The 19,363-nt window shown below is 43.4% G+C and overlaps 1 protein-coding gene across 1 annotated transcript in view; it reads left to right on the top strand.

The window, feature by feature from the left end:
* Positions 1-3,263: 3,263 nt before the first annotated feature.
* HGFAC (HGF activator) overlaps positions 3,264-19,363 on the top strand; it is a gene marked incomplete at both ends in the record, with an annotated part of 41,097 nt that continues 24,997 nt past the window's right edge. Inside the window, 5 exons of the mRNA XM_084285657.1 lie at positions 3,264-3,329; positions 4,864-4,918; positions 6,746-6,842; positions 12,727-12,800; positions 18,206-18,319. Of these exons, the coding sequence (XP_084141783.1) occupies positions 3,264-3,329; positions 4,864-4,918; positions 6,746-6,842; positions 12,727-12,800; positions 18,206-18,319 (406 nt within the window). The remainder of the gene's footprint in view (positions 3,330-4,863; positions 4,919-6,745; positions 6,843-12,726; positions 12,801-18,205; positions 18,320-19,363) is intronic.

The following is a 19,363-nucleotide window of genomic DNA, read 5'->3' as shown; positions in this document are numbered from 1 at the left end:
CAGGCACTGAAAGAATTCTGAAATTTAACATTAGGGACTTTATCCTGAGTGTGACAGGGACTGTTTCCATATCACTGCTTCTCTTGTTGATGTTATGATATCTTCTCTGTCCATACACAACTGTTTTCTCCCGTTAGGGAAAGTTTCCTGCAGTATGCTGGAAATGATGAGTCACAGGCAAAGCGGTTCGAGAAGGCAGAGGAGAGCAGCTCAGTGGGCTGATCTGCCTGACCCGTGGGTCATCGTGTGGTGCTCTGCCTCCATCTCTGCTTAGTCGAGTCCCGAGGTCACGCTGCAATTCCCGTAAACTGCCTGAGCACCCGGGGTTGCGGCACCAATGTACATGAGTAAATAAAAAAGGCTGTACTTGCTGGAGAGTCCTAAGCTCCGTGCTGCTGATTTTGTACCCATTTCTGTTATTTTCATGCTGGAAGCTCTGTGCAGCTGGATTCTCTAAAGGAGAGAGTTAAAGAGTTAGGCATGAACATGTGCTGGGAAGGGTTGTCTTCTCTTCTTGGTGCCTTCGGGGTCTTTCCCAGCTCACCCAGCACTGTGTAAAGGTCTATGAGTGTTCTTGTGTCTCAGCTCTCTTTACCCAATCTGTTCCCAAACTGTCCCTGTGTGCAAACTTGTGCTGCTCATGACAAAAGCGTCAGATGGGAAGACACAAATATCTGCAGCCTCCCATGTTCTTCATTCTCATGAAGTCCCAAGTTCCCAGTACCCTGTGAGGTTTCTAAGAATTGAATACCAAAATTAAATCTCCAGTTTCTCCAGTTTTCTGAGTAGTTTCTTGCCAATTAAATATTTCTTCCTCTTTAAAAAAAAAAAAAAAAGGTTTTTTTTTTTTTAACAGATTCTAGAAAAAGCCTGTCAAAGGCAGGCAGACTTTCTCCTGGTTATAAAGAACGCATAGGGTCACTAATCACTTAATGTAATTTAAATTTTTTTTTCTCTCTGGCAGTAAGATCTGCTCAGACACCTCTCTGCTGAATCTCTGTAGAGCTTAGGGATATGGTTTAGTGGGGATTGTTAGCGTTAGGTAGAGGTTGGACTCGATGATCTTGAGGTCTCTTCCAACCTAGAAATTCTGTGATTCTGTGAATCAATGCAGGCAGTGTTCCTATAGTAGTTGGGGTTTTTTGGTGGTTCATATCTGTCTGAACCCTGAAATCACTGTTGGGTGATTCAGAGCTCAGAGGTGATTCCCATTACATGGTGATGCTCCTTGGGCGGCTCCTGGAAGCAGCCATGGCAACTGCTTGCTTTGATGTCTTCTTTTGCTTTCTGCCTGCAACATCCCTGGTGTTGATTCTTCCTTTTCCTTTTATTAAGGAACCAGTTTCAGCCAAAAGCTAAGAGTTGTGACTCCCCAGAAAGATGTTCTGCAATTCTTGCTTGTAGTTCAGTGCCACCAAACAGCAACCAGGAGCAGACACACTGAAGGGGGACAAATAATTTATTTTTCTACTTTCTTCCTTTTAGATATATGAAAAAGCTTTCCTACAACCTGTCTTGGTCACCACTGAAATGCTTTTGGTCCCAGAAGTAGATGGTTTTTATTCTGGAAAAGGATGGAAGGAGATTTTGAGTGTTAAAGAAGCATCTTCCTTCTTCTCTTGCTGTCCAGGCCTCACTCTTCTCTCTTTCTGCAGAGCTTTTGGGGACTTTGGATGGAATACTAACCAATGGCTCCCCTGTCCCCCCTCCACCCCTCCACAATTTTAGGAGCATAGATGCTAAGAGATGTCTACAGGTCATTGGATAGGAATTACTAGATTGAAGTGTAATGACCTAAGTCAAGAATGAGGGTAGGAAGTGGAAACCTGTGTGCCAGCTTTGCTAGGTGTCTCCAGACAGACCAGACTGTCTCTGCCTCTCATTTCCTATTTGTAAAAAGAGGAAAAATTAGACAGATCTGTTCTGTGAGTCCACTCTAAAGCTTTTTTTTTTTTTTTTTTAATTTCAAATCTTCAGGCAACAAACAATGCATAATGGCATAATCTTTTTCTGCTTGTTTGCTCTTTGCTAAATTTTGAAGGAGACAGTTTAAAATTTATGTGGTTCCTGCTGTTTGAAGCCTTACTGACAGTAGGAAAGTTTTGTCTATAATTCTATATCTGCATAATTGTACTAACAGGAGCTATTACTGTGATGACAGACACAGCAGCGTGATAGCACATCCAGTGGAAATTCCCTCCAACATGATAAACCATCATAGAAAAATCGTGCCTCTCAGTCCCAGGGCCTTAATGCCATTGTCGTGTTGGGGTAAAAGAAAAAATCACGCCACTTCCATAGCTGTGCCGGTGAAACTTCTAAGGGCAGAGCAAAACTTAAGCAAGGGCCATGTTATTCCTTCTACTGCTGTGGCTCTGTGGATGTAGGGTGTGAAGAGGTGTGGTCCCTGATTGACAGCAGATGGCTGGCAAAAGCCTCCAGCACAGGCACAGTTATACCAGCCAAACCTGTGGATTTTGGTTGTGGGGCAAGGTGGGGCTGGAACAGCCTCCACTGGCGAAATCTCAGTTTTAGCAATACTCTGCATCCCAATTAGAAGAGCTTCTGTGCAGCTATCGTGGGCAAGCACTTGCCAGACAGATGGCTTTGCTCAGGTGGCTGCAGAAGGGAGATTTTTGGTACACCGACTGTTTTGTCAGTGCTGTGTGTTCTTTCTCCTTTTAGTTTTCCCAGTCTGTTGCTCTGCAGGGCTGTTGTTGTAAGTCACAGCTGGGCAGGTAACCATCTGTTAATGAGTAATTCCTCTGTCTGATACTGGCATTGATCTGTTCCATATTTTGCAATGCAATGTCGTTTCCTGAGTGGGCTTGTTGGGAGCTCCCTGTTATTGCTATACCGTGCTTTTAATTAGCTCGTGAAGGGAAGATGGGAAGTGTCTGGGTGCTAAATGATTTCTGTTACAGGCAACATTGGATCAGCTGCTCTCGAGGTGTCCTTAGCTGTTTTATGAGCCCAGGGGAGGGAAGGGAGGATACTGCTGTCTATTAGAGGGACAGGCACTTTGTAACCTCTTTGCTCCTTGCGGTTTAGGCAGGGTATCTCACTCCATGGCATTCCCATCTACCCACAAAGACATTAATGATTAACGATAAGAGCTCTGCTTACTTAGAAAACTAAAATACCCTAAAGTCAAGTAAATTACAGTGCCTTGCGAAAGTTCCTTGCTGATTCACCCTCCTGCTTCAGCCCAGCCCTGGAAGCTTCCTTCTGCCAGGAAAAACCTTTGTGAGAGGAGAGTGAAGATGAAAGCCTGTTCTGCTTTCACTCTTGTCTTGGCTCTGGCTCTGAGTGGTGACTGTTTGAGGATGGTAAGTGTGATTCCTCTGCTTTGGAGTGGCTGATCTCCTACGTGCTGCCTGGCAGGACGATGTTGCCCAGGGGCTGAATGAGTGATGCCGCTGGCCAGACGGAAGGGAAGAGTGCTTCGAGTGAAACACGAAAGGGGTTTGTTAGATCAGGGCTCTCAGCAATGCTGACTAACCAGGGGCCTGTAGGATGGCTTGTCCCTATACATTTAAAGCAATTGCTTACATGCATGCTTGCTAGGGGCAAGAGTGAGGGGGAGTAGGGACTACTAAAGTTGTAATACTTTGAAAACGCATCTCAGAAGTGTGTTGGTGCAAGCAGGTACCTGCAATAGCATGGAAAGAGTGCTACCCCACCAGGCTTCGCTGCTAGCTGGTAACAACATGATGGCAACTATCTCCTCCTATTGCTGTTTTCATGCCATGCCTGTCAGTGTTTTAAACACATTTTGTGTCCTTTTTGGGGAATATCTGCAAGGCAGCTGTGGCACTGCATGGCCATGCCAGCTTGACTTTGCCAGTTTGCTCGAACACTGCTGTGGCCCGGCATCCACCATGGCCTAGCTGATAGCTCTCACCCACACTTGTGTGTGTCACGGTTAGTCTTTTATCACCAGCTAGATTAAAACTAGCTCAGGTGTTCTTAACTGATGCTATAATCCTGACTGTCCAAGTGAAGTGCAGAAGTATTTCTGTAGATGTTGTAGGTTGGAGCAGAGAGGGACATTCACAGTGCCAGGGACAAAGATCAGCCTTGGCTGAAGCCATCAGGGACTTCCCAGTGCAGACAGAATTAGCACAGAGGGTGAGTGCTAAAATTGTTTCTTCCCCAGAACTGTTCAAGCCTACCTATATATCTTAGCAACAGCTTGGCTTTACTGCTTGCTTACTACATTTTCTGCACTGCTCTATGTTCATCATGTGCTGCTTCCTTGACTGCTTTCATTATATTTTTATCTTTCTATGGTTCAGCTGTCAGCAGCTTTGGTAGCAGCAGCATTTTAGGTCTATTACCTTTTTTATTATTTCCTGTGGCTTCAAATCAGCTCAACCTAGTGATCTTTGCTTGCTGATTGGTGAACCCAGATAAAGCAGAGGTTGGTTTTTAGCTGATGTCCTGGGGGATACAGCTAAATGGAAGAAAAAATCAAAAATTTGACTTTTTTTTTTTTTTTTTTTAAAAAAAAGATATTATTTGTAACTGTCAGTTGGCCCCAAAATGCACGTGTTCTGCAGAGAAACAGGGCATGTGTCTCTTGTCTCTTGGCAGTAGAAAGATATAATGGAGCAGGGCTTCAGACTTTTCTGTACTGTGCTGGGTTCTGGTTTAACAGAGACCTTTCACTAGCCAGTGTTTACTTACCCTGGTTCATCAGGTTGTGCCCCCAGCTAAAATCAGGTGCAAATAATGAGATCTTTGCAGAAAAACTGAGAGAAACACAGCTTGAGGGCACCTTGGAAAGCATGTTTGTCTCTACAGGATGGTTCCCAGAGTGAATTTCTCTCTCCAATCCACGTTCTCTTTTTCTCTTTGTAGCACTACAAATCTGGGGCAGGAAGAGGCTCAAAACATGAGTTCACTCACCCACAAGGTACAAAGTCAAATCCAATAGGTTTCATGACAGTAAGAACGATCTGCCTGTCTGCATCCATGCTGTGCAAGCTGGTAGTAAGCCTGTCTTTGTTTCAACATGAATAAGGATTATGGAATGGTTATGACAATATTAATGTCTGCGTAGAGGTGAATTTGGGATTAGCTCAGGCATCTAAGATAATTTCCCTTCAGGTGGGGATTAATGCGAAGGTGCTGATGGGATTTTCATTTTTTTGAGCTGGTGTGACTTATGTTTTCTCACAACACGGTCAGGCTGTAGATGTGCAACTCCCTTTATTTTAATCAGAGCTGTGTCTGCCCTGCATTTTAAAGTACATGAACTCTTTGTATGTATGGGTTCAATTTCTGCCACAGCCCTTGATCTCTGTGTGAGACGAGGGTTTGAGTACCATGCAATTTGCTGCACTGCCTTTATTTAGATGGCACATTAAAAATCAGATGTCCTGGCTGTGTGCGGGCATTGCAGACTTCCAGTTTTAAAGCTTTTATTGCCCTGCATTTTTGCCATTATGGATTATATGAATTGGACCATTAGTGGTGCCTTTACATCTTAGAACAGTCTTTAACGACCTATGGGATGAAATATGTCTTCTGGATGGATGTGTTTTCACAACTGTCCTTGCTACATATAACAGGAACTATCATACAGCTAAGGTAAATATCTGAACATTTGCTCAATTCGTTCAGATAATTTTCAAATAAATTTGAAAACCACATTTCAAAAAGTGATAGCAAAGGGTCTTGTGGAAGCTATTTTGCAGTGGCAATGCAGAAGTGATGGGGTGACTGTAATTCCAATTGGCCAAAAAGGGCTAGGACCACCAGGCTGGGTTATTTTTTTTTCCATAGTGCTAACAACTGGCCTCAGCAGCTCTTTGAGATAATGTCAGGGCTTGAAATGGTTAACAGATATTGCAAGAGTGTGCAGGAACCCCAGCCATAACTGCAGGGTAAGCTCAGGACATGGAGTGATTGCACGTCGTCACCAAGAAATGGAAACATGCTGTGCTGCAGGCTTGGTTGTACGCCCCATTTCTCACCTACAACAGCTGTTGGCTTCCCATTCATGCTCCTGGTTCTCAGAATGGATTGCTTTTAGTTTAATGGTTAAATAAGCTCTGACAGTTTTCCATTGTCTTTTTTTATCTTCAGTCTCTTTCATTCTCAACATTCATCTTGAAGGATTTTTTTCTGTTAGACTCCCACCACCCATCCTTACAAAACTATCGCTGACTTGGCAAATGTAAAACTTGCCCTTTTCAGACACCAGTCCCATTGATTTATCTCCATTTATCCCAAAGGGATACAGAATTATCCGTCACCCCCTAACCTTTCCCTACAACCTTTAAAACCTTCTTTCCCCTGGCTGTTTCTATTTCAGTTTGTACTGCCTGGTGCCTCAATTGTTTTAAACAGATGTTACAAAGTGAAAGATAGCCTGAAAGGATACTACTTCAGAAATCAATTTAATATGCTATTACAATACTCCATAATTAGAAATGATAATTGCGATTAATGAATATAATTGGCATTTGCTGTACCAGAAATTGTAATGTATTTTGAGCTTGAAATGATCTGTGATCTTTACCACATAGCCCATTACTCTCTGTTGACTTAGTCATTATGTAGGATTTTTGGCCTCTTCTTATGCACTAGAAGTTGCAAAGACACAGAATCCAAAGCACAGCTGAAAAACTTGAAGTTATCTATCTTTACAATTTCATATAATAACATACAATACGTGTATATATACCTGTGGGCTGGTGTTCATGTGCATGATGCGGTTTTTATTCTTGTATTGCAGTGTTTACGGAGGATGGAAATTTATGCAAATTTCCTTTCCGGTATGGCGGAAGGCTTTACCACTCTTGTTTATCAAATATATTTTCCCAAAAGAAATGGTAAGTTAATGTTGTTCACAAATGAAGACAATGTTCAAATGAAAGTGTCATGCTTTTAGTATTTTAATCTTATTTTTGTAGTAACTAAAATGGGCTCATTCTTGCGCCCACTGAGGGCAATGCTGTTCCACTGCTGATACTCATGGTCCTTGGACCAATAGTCGTGCACAAAGGGGGGTGAACCCAGTTGTGGGGTCCTTAAAACCACATAAATCTCAACAACTGCAGAAATGTTTTTTTTCCTTGGCCTTCAGATTGGAATTGCAATTCTATCAGTGAGGAGAGCTGGTACAGAATGAGCCACTACCAGACAGCAACCCTCTGCTGAAGGCCAAAGGAGAGAGATGACCACCTGTAAGAAGTGACACTTTGTTAAGAAATTGGTTGATTTGTGTGGGCTGTACTTGTAGTGCAGCAGGGACAAGCTGATTTTTGAGGGAAGTTGACTTTTTCCCCCGTATCTCTAATTTCTATTCTGATTGGCACCAGACTCCTTTTGCATGGTGCATTACTCCTGAGTAGAGATTTATTCTACTAGTATGTTTAAGACCAGGTCTCCTAGTTTTGAGCAAAGGTTGTTCTTTCACATGTGGAAGTTGTTAGTATTCATTATTCATTTAAGGTTAAGGGCAGTCAGGTGGGAACCCTACTGCAGCAAGCACCGAATAAACAAGACTAACTTGCAGACAAACCTGTCTAATGAGTGTATTAACAGAAACCAAAGGCAACAAAGCAGGGAGTATATGGGCACCAGTAACGTGAGAATATATGCACAGATGACCTATGTGAAAGGCACATACATACACATTTTCAGGATGAAGATGTTTTGTGTAGTGTGTATTGCTGGCCCATGCAGGACAGAACTTGCAGGTTTTATGCTGCACTATTTTTTTTATTTATTTTTAGGATCTTTATTGTCTTTCTGATGGCACATCTGTTTCAAGTGCAAGGGCTGGTGTAATACAAACAACACAATGTGTTGCAAATGGACACAGAGCTTCAGGTTAGGAGAGCACATCTGATTGTCCTCAGCATCCAAAGATACAATCCAGACAAGAAACACCTCAAGGATTCAAGAACTAAAGGAAGGGAACTGGAATAATTTTCTAGTATGAAACCTGTCCTTGATGGACTGCAGCCACAATGAGCTTGACCTTTGGACCAATTTAATCTCACGCAATGTTTAAGATGAGTCTTGTTAATACGTGACACTCTGTGTATTTGTTTTTAGCCAGTTAGGCTACAGAAATGGAAAACCCGTGAATGTATGGGATCCAAGGTTAAAGCATACTTTAGAGCTGACCTTGGACACTTTGCAGTTGTGCTTCCTATTTTTTTAAAAAGCCATTTACAAGTGGGTAGATGAGGAGGGCAGCTGGAGCTGTTTGGTTTTGACAGGCCATTTAACCCCATGGTTGACCTTCTGGCCAGTGTTTACTCTTCTTTCATAAGATAAAAGCAATGCAGTGTGTGACACGCAGATGCCAGGAACAGAGCCCTGAGGAACTGTTGGGAAATGTGCTCTGTGCATGTTTGTGTGTGCTGGCATCAGCCCCGTGTGGGCTGATGGTGAAGGACTGGTCCCAGGGGATAGACAGGTGAGGACAAGGCTTAGCTCCTTCCTGCTGCTGCCTGTCCATGAGCTGCAAGCAAGGATGGAGATGGTGGGAGGCTGGGAGCCACCTGCCTTTTGGGAATGAGACCAGACCAGGAGAAATTGCTCCTTTTTAGATATTTTGCTTACTCTGCAAGGGTTCTCTGTAATAATTGGCTTTCTGTGCTTGATCAAGACCAAGAGAGTTCTGGAGTATGCACTTAATGAGTACATGTTCTTACTCCTCAGGTCAAACCTTAAGGCTTGACTCAAGGCTAGACTGTGAGCCAAAGCCTGCTTCCACTGGCTTTAGTTTTGTTACGTGCATTCTTATACTTCCTATGAAGCAGGTATAATGCACTAACCCGTGATGTTAGGTTTAATAAAAAGACAGTCCTGCTTCAGAAAGCATTTAAGAGCAGTGTCTATCTTAACACAATGCAGCATATCTCACTTCTGAAAGCTGAGATGTTGATTAAAAGGGCTAAAAGTGTTAAGAAGATCAGACGTGACCTTGATGATTTCTAGCATTAAACATTTCAACATAAGTCAGAGTTCTGACTGCAGTAACCTCTCCCTACTTAATTCTGAGTGCAACAAACAACATTGTATCTTTATAAATATTTATCGAAAACACAGGAAAGAAGACAAAATAATTGCAGTATTCAAATAACAAACTTCCTTTAACAGCATCCTGTATTGCATTCCCCTTTAATTATAATCTGTTTTCACAGATAAATTCCTATTTAGCATTCTCTTACCAGGTACTAAAGATGTCATGTAAATTCGCCTTTTGTGTTAGAGGAAAAAAAAAAATGCTGGAACTGGTGATGAAGCTCATTCGCACCTCCAGAAACACAAAACAATGTAGGGATGGACAAAATGGGGGTGCAAGTGCCAGGGACATCTGTGAGAGCAAATGTGGCTGGTCTGAACTGATTAGATCCTGTGGCTGCAGGGCTGCTGCTGAACCCTGTCCCTTTTGCTAGTGGTGGGATGAGCTCCCCTGAGATCTCAGGGCTCAAATCCTCAAAAGAGGGCTTTTTGTCCAGCTGACAGAAGACAAAAGGTAATGAATTTCAAGCTGGAGGGTTTATGGTAGTTGACAAAAGAAGAAGGATATGCAGGGTGAGCCAGGAGACACCAATCATCAGGCTTTGGTTTCTGCTGGTGCTGGCGGTGGTTGCTTTGGTGGTGTTTGGCAAAGTCAGGCTATCTCTCATGGCTGGGACAATGCCTAAGGAGGCCAGAGGGAACCTCCAGGCCTTGAACACAGTGATAGCACCAGACATGACCACGAAGCTCTTTCCTTCCACCTATCTGGCTCCAGCTCGGTGCTTTGTGTGGTCTCCAAAAGGTTTTATTATTAAGGCTCCCAAAATGCTCACAATGGATAAAACAATGGATAAAATAGCCTTTCTTCCATTTGTTCTACCTATCAGTTAGGCCACATCTGTGGTCCACCATTTTGTCTGTCCATTCCTGGTTCTGTTCCGTGTTGTTTATCACACATAGGTTAAAGTATTGGTTTAATCAACCCCTAGTAATAGTGTGCTACTGATTCTGGTGTAATTCAATATCTGTGTATTTAAGTTTTCACTTTTTTGTTAACAATTTTATGTGACAGGCTGATGTAAAGACACTTGTTATCCCCAAAATTTTGAGAGCGGGCATAAGTAAAACCAGCACAAAGAAAAAATAAGCTGATATTGGCTGGTCTGACAGCTGGAGGCAACATCCTGTGAAAGACCAAAATGTTACCACATTTTTGGAAAGCCTCCCAGTGAATAACAGATATGAAAAAAGGAAAGGAGGGAGAATAGTGAGGTAGCTTTGAGGATGTGCAGAGCTTGTCCCAAACAGTAAGAAACATGGCAGAATATAAAAGGCTTAAATGAATGTGTAGGAAGCCTGGCACTGAGGAGGCAGCCTGGCAGCCCAGGGCATGATCAACGCCTTTGTAGTCATTGTGGGATGATAAGGAATGAGGGGACAGATTGTGAAGAGCATTAGGTGAGAGAACCAGTGGGTTGCAGGAAGCCACTGGCAGAAGCAAAGCCAGGACCTCTTACGACAAAAAAAAAAAAAAACCACACAACAAACCTTTATGAAGAAAAAAATTGAGCTCTCTATTTGCTTCTAACGTGACACCTGCTGGACAGAGTCCAGAGAGTATTACTTTTTGTATAATTTTTCCCCCTAATAACAGGAATTTGCTCCAATTCTTTATGACAAATACTCAGTTAGTTCTACTTTTAGATGTATACGGAACCTTTTCTATTTGCCTCCCCCATGCTGCTCAGTGTAACACCACTCTGCTAAATCAATAATTATGTCATTCAGAAAACTCTCCTTCCCCATCATTACTGGCACAAATGAAATGTGAAGTCTGAGGCCATTTTGCCAACAGTAACACAAGTAACACACTGCTGAGAAGCACTTAACTCACTGCAATCTTCATGTGCTGTCGACCATCCTTTAAAAGAGCATGATGATCCACTTGCCACCAAAAGAGCACAGGGAAATTTCCATCAACTCCCAGCAGAATTGCAGGGACCTTAATGCCTGTGAGAAAGCAGCATCTTTAAGAACATGCTGAGTTATTTTGCATTAGAATACTAAGCACCTTTCTTTTTATGCGCCTTATATGATTGAGGTCAACTAACTTAACATGCGTGGCCTATTCAGAATCTCCATAGGAACCAAAGCATTTTAAATACCACATAGCATCTAGTTAAAAAGAAAGGTAGGGCAGTTAAAAAAACACAGATGTGCTCTACAATAAAATTTTGACCTAGCTTCTAGGGTCCTGGAGTGGAAAGATAATTTGATAACACGAGTGTTCAAAGTATAATGAAAATGCAAATAATAAAAACAGATTATCTGACATGTTAAATAAAGAAAACCTCTATTTCTTCCAATGCCCTGTAGCCACACATTTCCCTATGTGGTGACAGATGGTACAGCTAATATTTATTACAGAACCATAGAACCATTTGATGGTTTAGGTTGGAAAAGACTTTCAAGTTCATTAAGTCCAACCATTAATCTGACCTACTGAGCCCTATCACTAAACCATGCCCCTAAACTGTGTCCCTTAGGGCCATGTCCAGCTAGGGAGGATGTTTTGGTGGATGGAATATTGGGACAGGACGTGGACCTCTGGGGTTCAGGGTTGGTTCAGTCATGTACTCCCTGCATGACCTTGGGGAAACCTATAAGTAAGTCTACCTCTTCAAGAGGGGAATATGAACTTAGTGCTCGTGAGAGTGCTATGAGTCTTGGAGGCAACAGACAGGTAAAGGCAAAAGTGCACAGACTAAATGACCGTCAAAGTCTGCCTGGATGGTGCCTTGGTAGGGTTCTCATAGGCAGTGTGGGGTGCAGGATTCAACGTGCTGCTCTGCAGAAAGGAGAGGGTTTATCCGTGCCTTTGGAAACCACCCATACGTCAGTTATTTCCTCATTTTGTCAGGCAAACTAAAAATTAGAAATATTTTAAAGGAACTGAGTGTAAAATATGTTTGCTGCTGCAAGCCAGGAGAAAGTCCCTCTGCGGACAGTCTTCTGCCTCCGCAGATTATTAAAGGTAACTGGCAGCCATCAGAAATGGGTTGGGTCCTGTTTGGCTTGTTCTGTAATGAATAAAGGAGACATAATTTATTGGCTTTGGTTTTGGTTTTTATTTCTGTCTTTTGTTTTCTAATCTTAGAAATAGAAAGCAGATTTTTTTTTTTTTTAATTTTCCTTTTTCTGGAGGATTCATTGGGGATCTTAGGTTCTGCTTCCACATCTCATTCTTAGTCTGTATTTAATTTGAAACAGATGGGGCAGAGCATCTTTAACAACAACAAAAAGGCATATATTTTCCTCTGGTGTTCAGAGAGTTTGAATGAAACAGATGCTGACTAGGAAAAAAGTATGAATTTACATATTGCCAAAGAGCAAAGGCCATGTAGTTTCAATGTAAAAGTATATTCTTGGCCTTTCTGGACTGAGAGCAAAAAGACGGTGCCTGGCTATAATGAAGCAATGTTTTGAGGGGCACAGTGGTCTGTAGTAGCCCTAAGCCTGTGAACCCTCATAAGCATCTTCTGCTCTGTAAGATCTTTATTTAAAGCCAAAAATCCCAATATTCTGTGCACAAATTGCTCCAACAACAGCCGGGGTGAAACAGCTTCCCATGCTTGCCCTTCATTCTCTGTGATTGTGAGGGGTCCTCTTGCTTCACCTGGTGCAACATCCATGCTGTTTGAAGCTGCTCTAAGCTGCATCTCTAATTCCTTCCAGGTGTTCAACAACGCATAACTACGACCGCGACAGGAAATGGGGGTACTGCAAGTTGTTCTCCAAAGAGCAGACAGGTAAGGCAAACCATTGCCTAGTCACACCATTTACCTGCTTCCTACTTTGCCATCTACAGCAGGAAGGCAAGTGCCTTCTGTGCAGCTTTTATTTGGTATACACAGAACAAGCCTTCACACTAACCATTTCTGGGGTCTCTCTGTGACTCTGCATAACCATAGCTGTGAATTCATAGCCATTGAATATTCATAACCACGAGGCTGTGAATATCACAGAGTCTTTAATTCACTGTTGACTAACCCAAAGCCATGGAGAGAAATTATGGCAGAGCCAATATGGAAATCTGAGCTCCTGCTGAGCACAGAGGTGATCGTCTTCTCCTCCCTCATGCTTTGGAGGTGCCTTTTAGTTTTTCCCTAATCTAATCAGCTACGTTTTCTGTCTCTTTGATTATTATTTTTTTAGAAGGTACAGAAACATTTCACACTGTGTACAACATACAGCCATCGCTTTACAGCTGTCCTGCCTCAAGATCTCAGAGTAAGGGGTAGGCCTTCAAAACCAGTCTTTCTTGGGGTATGGGCTGCTTCAGAAAATACAAGAGGACAGATATTTCATTGCAGGAGAACCGAGGGAGAATGAAAGGGTTATTTAGCCAAGCAGTGCTACAGCTTCATGTGGATCACCCCACTCAAGTGCTATGATTACCTCATTGTGAAAGTCTGTCTAAAACGAGAAGCCAAGATCTGTGGCAAACTCTCCTTTCTATATAAGTCACTCCTAAGTGACACAGTGGGTGAAAGCACCATGTCCCAAGCATTCCTGTGGGGAGCATGCATCCCTGTCCTCAGCATTACCTCGATGGCTGGCTCTAGCATGGCTGTCTCCCCAGCTTCATGGGCTGGCTGCTTGGTGATCTCATTTGGCAGCATATGACATTCATTTTGAGGCATCTAACTCATTCATTTTGCAAGGAATATACACATCTAGTCCTCAATTTATACAGTGACAGGGTGGCGTTGAAAAATCGTATGTAGCACTGATTAGACTTGATGCCCCTGTGTCTATTTTTGGATCTGTGTCTAAATGTTGATCATGTTCCTCTGTTCTCCTTGATACTGCTTTCAGATGTGACCTGTCTTGTTTAGTCTGTGGAATCTGGCTGGACAACCTTATATGTTCCCTTCTCACTTTCAAACAAAGGACATTTTCTGCCATCCCCTTGCAGGGATTTCTCCATCCTGTCAGGAGACTCATTGTCAAACATATTACAATCTACCAGAGCACTTGAGAAGCCAATGCTGGCTGAATCATCCTGAGAGTCTCAAATTAAGCAGTGTGCAACATCATCATTTTAAACTTAACAACTTTAAATTATTTTCCAGCCTGGCTTTAAAACAGATCAACAGTAGATCAGAGACAAATGGCCTAACCCAAAACAAGCAGCAGTGCATGTGCCTTTGTAATGCAAGTGTGCCAGACATGAACACAGACTTTATAGACAGTTCATGCTTGCAAGAGTCAGGTCATGAAGGTTCCACTTCCTTATTCATGGGTGTCCTCCCAGATCGTGAAGTGTTGGAAGCAGTAACTCATGACTATTTTAATCCTCCAGTGAAACCGTGTCACAGTGGTGTCTGGCTGATGGCAGGAGGCTGTTTCAGTGTCTGAGGAAGCAGCTCGCCAAGCCCCATGCTTTGCATTTCCATGTTAGTGAGCATCCTGGCAGGCACAACTCAGGTCCAGCCCCACCAGTGGTTCTCCAGCACCTGAGAAATGCCCCTGGGCTCTGCCCTAAAGTGAATTTAAAAGGAGGGTTCCTGCCTCTCTCTTGTCTTTCCCCATCCTTACTGCTTTTATTTCCCCACTCCATTTCTTCTCAGAACAGATCTTTCAGCCCTTTTCCTTTCCTTTTCTCTTTGAAGTCTTGGGGGTAGAGTTTCTGTTGTGCTGTTTCTTCACTGCTGTGAATGGGTCCCAGACCACCCTGGCATCACTTACTGCTCCTCCTATGCAGAAAAACACAGGGCTTATAGGACCTGTGTCCTTTTGGGACCCAAGATAGTCCATTTGGCCAGGAAAGGGAATTCCCCAGTGGAGGATGGATTTACTGGGGAGCCCTCCATCTTCCCCCTCTCCCCACTGCTCCTCCAGGGGTTCCTCGTGCCACCTCTGTCCCGCTCCCTGCCCATCACTGTGGTCCTGGCAGCCCCATGAGCAGCTGTCTCCAACTCTTCAGCTAATTTTCAGCTGTTACTCTCTGTAGGGTGGTTTGCTAAAAGAAAGGCTTGCCAGCCCATCTCTTGATGAGGGCTGTCAGTGTACTACAACCCCAGTAAGGCCTTTCCCTGGTTACTGGTTCTTCTCCAGAAAGCAATGTGTGAGAGTGAAAAGGAAAAGAAAGAGAGGGATGGAATCATTGCTGGCTGTTACAAAGAAAATACTTTATTTCTAGAAGCGTTAAGGATTTTGTAAAATTAAATATAAAAGTATTGAGATGTTTGTTTATTTATAAGCATAGTTCTATTTTATTTACTTATGTATGTATGTATGTATGTATGTATTTATTTATTTTTTTAAGCAGCAGGCACTGTATTTGGACTTGGAAAAGGTTTAACAGACCACCAGCCATAGGTTAAAGAGTAAAAGTTTATGTTGAGTTCTAAAGGGAGGAGTGGCAAAATGGCTGAAGGGTATTTCAAGCAAAGGGAGGGGAGTTCACTTGGTGGGGAAAATAACTGGGAAGAGGGCAGGAGTCAAACTGAATAATGCTGATCTTCTAAACATGGAAAGTATACCATTTTATTGTGAAAAGAATCCCATTAATCTAACCTAATCGCACTTTTGGGGGAGTCTCAGCTGCTTTATAGGCACCTGAAAAGCAGTTAAAAGTGAAATTCTGGGGGGAGAAAACATCCTTGGCTGACTAGTGAGAAGTGTGCAAACTGGGATGGGAAGGATCAAAGACTGAAGCATGGACTCTCTCCAGGCCCAGAATGCCCTGTGTACGTGGGGAGTCTGCTTGAACCCATTGAAGCTGCTTGCAAGTTAGTGTTAAGCAAGCATTTGAGGCATCGATCCAGAAAAATACTTCTGCCAACTTCCAGAGAAAGTTTTACCAACAAGCCTTTAGCTGCAGGGTGAAGTTAAGCTTGGGTATAAAGGCTCTGCTGGAGGGAGATGTTAGCACTGTGCAGTACAGAGCCAGAGCTCACAGAAACAACACCTGGAGCGCTTGTTCAAAACCCCCTGAAATTAGCAGGAGCTTTATCGCTGCCTTTGGGAGATATTTGTTCAGGTTTCTAGAGGATCTGCCTTTCCTGCCCCGGAAATCCTTTGGAGAGCATGTGTAGTATCCGCCCGAGGTGAGCACCTTCATGGACATGGGCCAGGCTGTGCCTGCATGGCTCAGATTTATACAAATATATAGGCATACATGCACAATGCCCTTATGTACGGGACCTCCAGATCTTGGGCAGCCTGTTAATATTACTGCTCAGGCTGCTGAACGTCTGGAAATCTTGGACAAGTGGCCAAAACCCTGATTTGGAAAAAAATGTCAGACAGCCAGACACCAAGTTCTTTTTTTAAGAGATGTTTGGACTGATATGGAAAGAAGAACTAGAGAATTAGTGCTGTGTGGGCTGCGCAGGCAGGAGGAAGAGGCACCACTGCAGGGGGGGCTGTGAGGAAGAGCAGCCCCTGGGAAAGGTGGGTGGCAGAAACAGAAAGTTTTTGTGGGCAGATATGGTTAGACAAGGCAAGACAAGGCTCCTGCTCATTCAGCAGAGCTTCAGAGAGGTGAAGCTGAAGTCAAAGTGACTGCTAGCAAACACAGAGTGTTTTTCCCATGAGAGTGGGGAGGTAATGCTGGGTGGCTTTAGACATTGGCTGAACAAGCAGGGACTTGGTACTCCCTGGTTAATGGTGGGCAGGATTCCTTACAGAGAGGTGTGAATTGTCCGTGTGCTTAGAAGCATCTCTCAGAGGTAGAAGTTGGTCCTGGGCTCCAGGACAAGAGGGGAAGGATGCAGAATACCCTGGGGAAGTCTGGCAGTGCGTAGGTGTGATATAGTGAGGGACTTGGACTAGGAAGGAAAGGAAGGGATGTTAATGCTCTTTGCAAGTTTAATGAGGGTACTGAGCACTGCTGCACCAGAGGATGGCCTGGAGACCAACTCATGGTTTGGACTTGGTGGGTATAGGAAATACAGAATTTGCCTTTGAAGAAACATTACGTCACTACAAATTTCATAACTATCAAGCAGCATGAACAGAAGAATCATCACTGCCTTTACTTGCTTTCCCTTGATGTTATCCTGGAGTGAAACTACCAGTGAATACACCCAAGGCTGGTATTTACACCAATTACACCACTCTGTCCTGAAGTAAATATTTTGATAAGTGCAGGGGAACCTTCCCATTTACACTGCCATAGCCAAGTTCAGGATCTGCTCTTTCATGCTTCACCTCAGCTCTGTATGTGTGTGCCTGTGTCTTCATACATTACCTCCCATGTTTAGGACCACACTTTAACCAAAGGAGCACTTGGGTTGAATAACTCTACAGCTGCTCTTGTAGAGTTGGACTAGCTTTAACAAAAAGGATTGAAATGCAGACAAGATGTTAGGCTAACTCTTCCACAGGTGTAAAATATGTTGTTGGTTGACTTCAGGGGAGATACTGTCCTGGATACTATCTGGAATCAGGAGCTCTGGGTGGCCAGCTAGACTCACAATTTTTGTTTTGATGGAAGTAGAGCTTCCATCACAGGGCTGAGAGAGTCGTCCTGGTGCACCCTCTTCTCTTCCAACCTATTTTCCCATGATTTAGAAAATTCCCGTACAAACAGATACACTACTCCGGTCCAGCTCAATTTCACTTGGCCTGATTTATTTGGATGTGCCCTTGTTTTGCTTCAAAAGTTTTTTCCTTTGTTCCGGCTGTCCTTTCATTTTAGACATAATCCAAAAACCCATAGCAAATTCCTCTGTGGAGGATCATCCTTTGTGTCATTTGAAAGAGAAGATGCATAATCCCGGTTATTTCTGTTGAAATGCGAAGCATGCAGGGCGGTAATCCGGGCAGAGGCAGAGCTGCAGCCTTCCCTCCCCAGTGCAAAGGCACAGCTCCATCTTGTGGGCATTCAGCCCATCTTCTTCCTCACCATACAACTTCACGCGTGCCTGAACCCACCACCATGGGACAAGTTACTTTGGTGGAGAAGGTTCAGCACAGTGGTTTGCTCTCCTTTTTAAAAAAGCTGGGTAAGTATAGCTGCTCTGGAGCTTAAAACAAAAACAACGTGAATAGTTTGGATAAACACCGTTTTAGATTCATAGGTGGTATTAAAACCACTGTGCATCGAACCAGAATGGTTAAGGTAACCAAGCCGACGCCTAACACAACAAAGCACGGCTTATCTGGCAGTCATTAACAGCAGCTTCTTATGTGGCCTGCCTAGATTACTGCGCAAACAGCCCTTGCCAAAATGGAGGGACCTGTTTTCTCGCTTACGGCCATAGGATGTACCACTGTGCCTGTTCTGAGGAATTCACGGGAAGGGACTGCCAGATGAGTAAGTATCTTCTTACACGAGTGTTACAACATGAAATACGAGCAGTAAGTAGAGCTCATTAAAGTTTGCTTAATGAAAAGGTAGTGTTGTTGTGATGGGAGAGACCACTGCAGCATGGATGTTTGTGTAGGCGGATTTCCAAATGGTTATGACAGACAATCCATTAGTGACAGGACAGCTGAAAATAGCTTGATTATACAGTTGTAAATCCAAGCATGCTCTGAGCCAGTGAGATATTAAGTTATGGGAAACACAAAGAGCCTCTTCCCCTCCCTTTGCTGTTTTTAAGATTTAAATATCACTTACATGTTTGGAGAAGACTAATAATACCATCTAGTAGGTAGGGCAGGGAGACATGAAAAAGCAGCAGCATTTCAGGTGACGCCTTACTGCTTGTGCATATGCAGACACGGGGCCATTTCAGCTTCTCCTATGATGTCAGCCTTCCACCTGTACAGCTTCTCCACCTTCAGGGGAGTCATTTCCAAAGGTGGAGGAGATTCAAGCCGAAGAACTTTGTTTGGGTCATTTCTCCAGTTTTGTGGTGGTGTCACTCCTCCCTTGACATGCAGTAAATTAGGAATTTGGCTTTTACAAGGGCTTTCAGGTACACTTGCTGTTGTTTAATAAAGGCTTTCTCCTGAAGCTCTAGACTGTCTCCCACCATAAGCAAGGATGCCCTTTTCAGTGTTGGTGCTCCACCGTCTCCAGCGCAACCCATTGCCTGTGACTGACACCATAAAGTGTGACAGACACAGCAATACATCACTGATTTTATTTTTTGTATTTGCTGACTGAACTTTTGGGAGGGCTGAAATGATGCTGCCATGTTAACTGAGCTTTAGGAGAAAGCCACCTCTGCCTTGAGGTCCTTAGAGCTGTGGCTTAGCGCAGCCACACCTTGGAGGCTGGCTTCTTTGAGAAGCACCAGCTGTCAACAAACATACATCAATTCAACAGGAAAAAAAGGGAGAAAGGGTATGTGGTGCTGCCTCCTGCAAGAAATAACCTCAGAAAGCCTGTGATGTTTTTTAAACTGTGTTT

This window comes from Netta rufina, assembly GCF_964035555.1.
Source record: "Netta rufina genome assembly, chromosome: 4".
Classification (NCBI taxonomy): Eukaryota; Metazoa; Chordata; class Aves; order Anseriformes; family Anatidae; genus Netta; species Netta rufina.
The sequence above is the reverse complement of the archived record's forward strand: the minus strand, read 5'-3'. Positions and strand labels throughout refer to the sequence as shown.